The sequence below is a fragment of the Echinops telfairi genome, unplaced genomic scaffold, assembly GCF_000313985.2.
Source record: "Echinops telfairi isolate 266 unplaced genomic scaffold, ASM31398v2 ScPeMD7_3533;HRSCAF=4204_1, whole genome shotgun sequence".
NCBI classification, from domain to species: Eukaryota; Metazoa; Chordata; class Mammalia; order Afrosoricida; family Tenrecidae; genus Echinops; species Echinops telfairi.
The window spans coordinates 28003944-28005616 of NW_022107432.1; the positions used below are offsets into that span (position 1 = coordinate 28003944).

The 1673-nt window shown below is 38.6% G+C and overlaps 1 protein-coding gene across 1 annotated transcript in view; it reads right to left on the reverse strand.

The window, feature by feature from the left end:
* DNAH8 (dynein axonemal heavy chain 8) overlaps positions 1 to 1673 on the reverse strand; it is a 369956-nt gene that overhangs the window by 187047 nt on the left and 181236 nt on the right. The window contains exons 49-50 of the mRNA XM_045294778.1: positions 1016 to 1150; positions 442 to 564 (exon numbers count right to left, since the gene is read on the reverse strand). Of these exons, the coding sequence (XP_045150713.1) occupies positions 442 to 564; positions 1016 to 1150 (258 nt within the window). The remainder of the gene's footprint in view (positions 1 to 441; positions 565 to 1015; positions 1151 to 1673) is intronic.

The following is a 1673-nucleotide window of genomic DNA, read 5'->3' on the forward strand; positions in this document are numbered from 1 at the left end:
ACCCACACATTTGTGTGTGTATGTATAATCACCCATTTATTTATTTATTTTTTGACCCTTGTTGCACTCCATAGAATTTTTAATGGCTAACTTTTTCAGAAATAGATATCAGGCCCTTCTTCTGAGGCACCTCTAGGTAGACTTGAACCCCAAGCTTTTGGTGAGCAGCCAAGTGAGGTGAACCATTTGCATTACCCAGGAACTCCCAAAGCAAGAGAGGCGCTCAGAAGGGACATTAGGATCGAGTAGCCAGGAAGTCGGAAGAGGTTTTTGGAGAAAACCATATAGAGTTTCCATGATGAAGAATATCAACTAGAAGAGGGAAGTCATAAAGACTGAAAAATGGCCCTCCACTTAATACTGTGAAGGTTACTGACATCTACCTTTATATCACTAAAAAATACAATTCAATTTCATCAATAGGAAATATTTCTGATGTACCTGATCTCCCCATTCATTAATCACAGGCATATTAATATCATCAATAAATACAGTCATTTTCCTTCCGCCAGGTGGCCCATATGTGCTTCCCATCCGCTTATCCACATAGCTTTCAATTGTTCTCTAGAGAAAAAGGAATGGTTTATTATCTGTTACATTTTAATCCATATTTCTAAAAGGGGTGAGCATGCTTGAGAGTAGAATAACTCTTATTTATTTAACACATGTAAGCACATTTATTAGGATATGCACGGTGAAATTGGAAAAAGAGTTATTGGAATGTTTGTCATTCATTTATATTAAAATAGATGCACTCCAATAAGTGTCAGCGTCCGAGAGACATGAGTCTGCCTCAATATTAGGTCAAAATGTGCTATTTCTATTTGACTTCATGTTAGCCATAGAGCACCAACAGTGCCATTGTTTCCTTGGCTACTGTGTAATATTAACTAACACAACACTAATATTAACCTAATATCGTACTATTATACTATATTTTATAATCGCCCACATTTGATGGTAACAGCCCCTTACAATGTTTTAAGTGATTACTAGAGAAAATGACGGGTCTGACCTGAAACATCATTGGCTCTGTGGCAGATGAAAAGTTTAGAGATTTGGACAGCTGTACTTCAGGATCATATTTTTTCAAATAGGCCTTAATCATCACTGTTTTTGCAGTTCCCTGCTCCCCAGTGAGCAGAACAGCCTGCAATCATAGGACACTCGTGGGGAAAGGTGTTCAACAGCATGTTCATTTTAAAGCATCCTACAGTTCTACCAGCCAGTCTTACATGCCTTTCAAATCATTTAACAATGTTTCGTTACTTTTCAGAATTCCACCTATATCAAAATAAGTTCCAGTTTTATTTAAATTAAATATCTAATTGTAAAATGTATAGCATTTTCCAGCAGAACATAAAAGGCTGTAAAAAATGTGGGTGGATATTCATGTCACTTTGAGAGTCCCATGAAGGGACACTATAAGCAGACTTGCCTGCCCATTCAAGGATGGCAGTCAGCATACAGGGGCTAATAGATTGGGTGTGTCCTAGGTATGTGAGATAGTTAAAGTTTATTGTGCCAACCTGGCCGATAAACTCATGTGGAGTTAATTGAAGGTCGGAGGGATAAATGACTGGATGAGCCTCGCCTTTCAAGTTCTCAGGTCTCTTGCTTTCTGATGGTCAGACCAGGGTGCCGCTGTCTTAGCCAGTTCCCTGCTTCAGCTG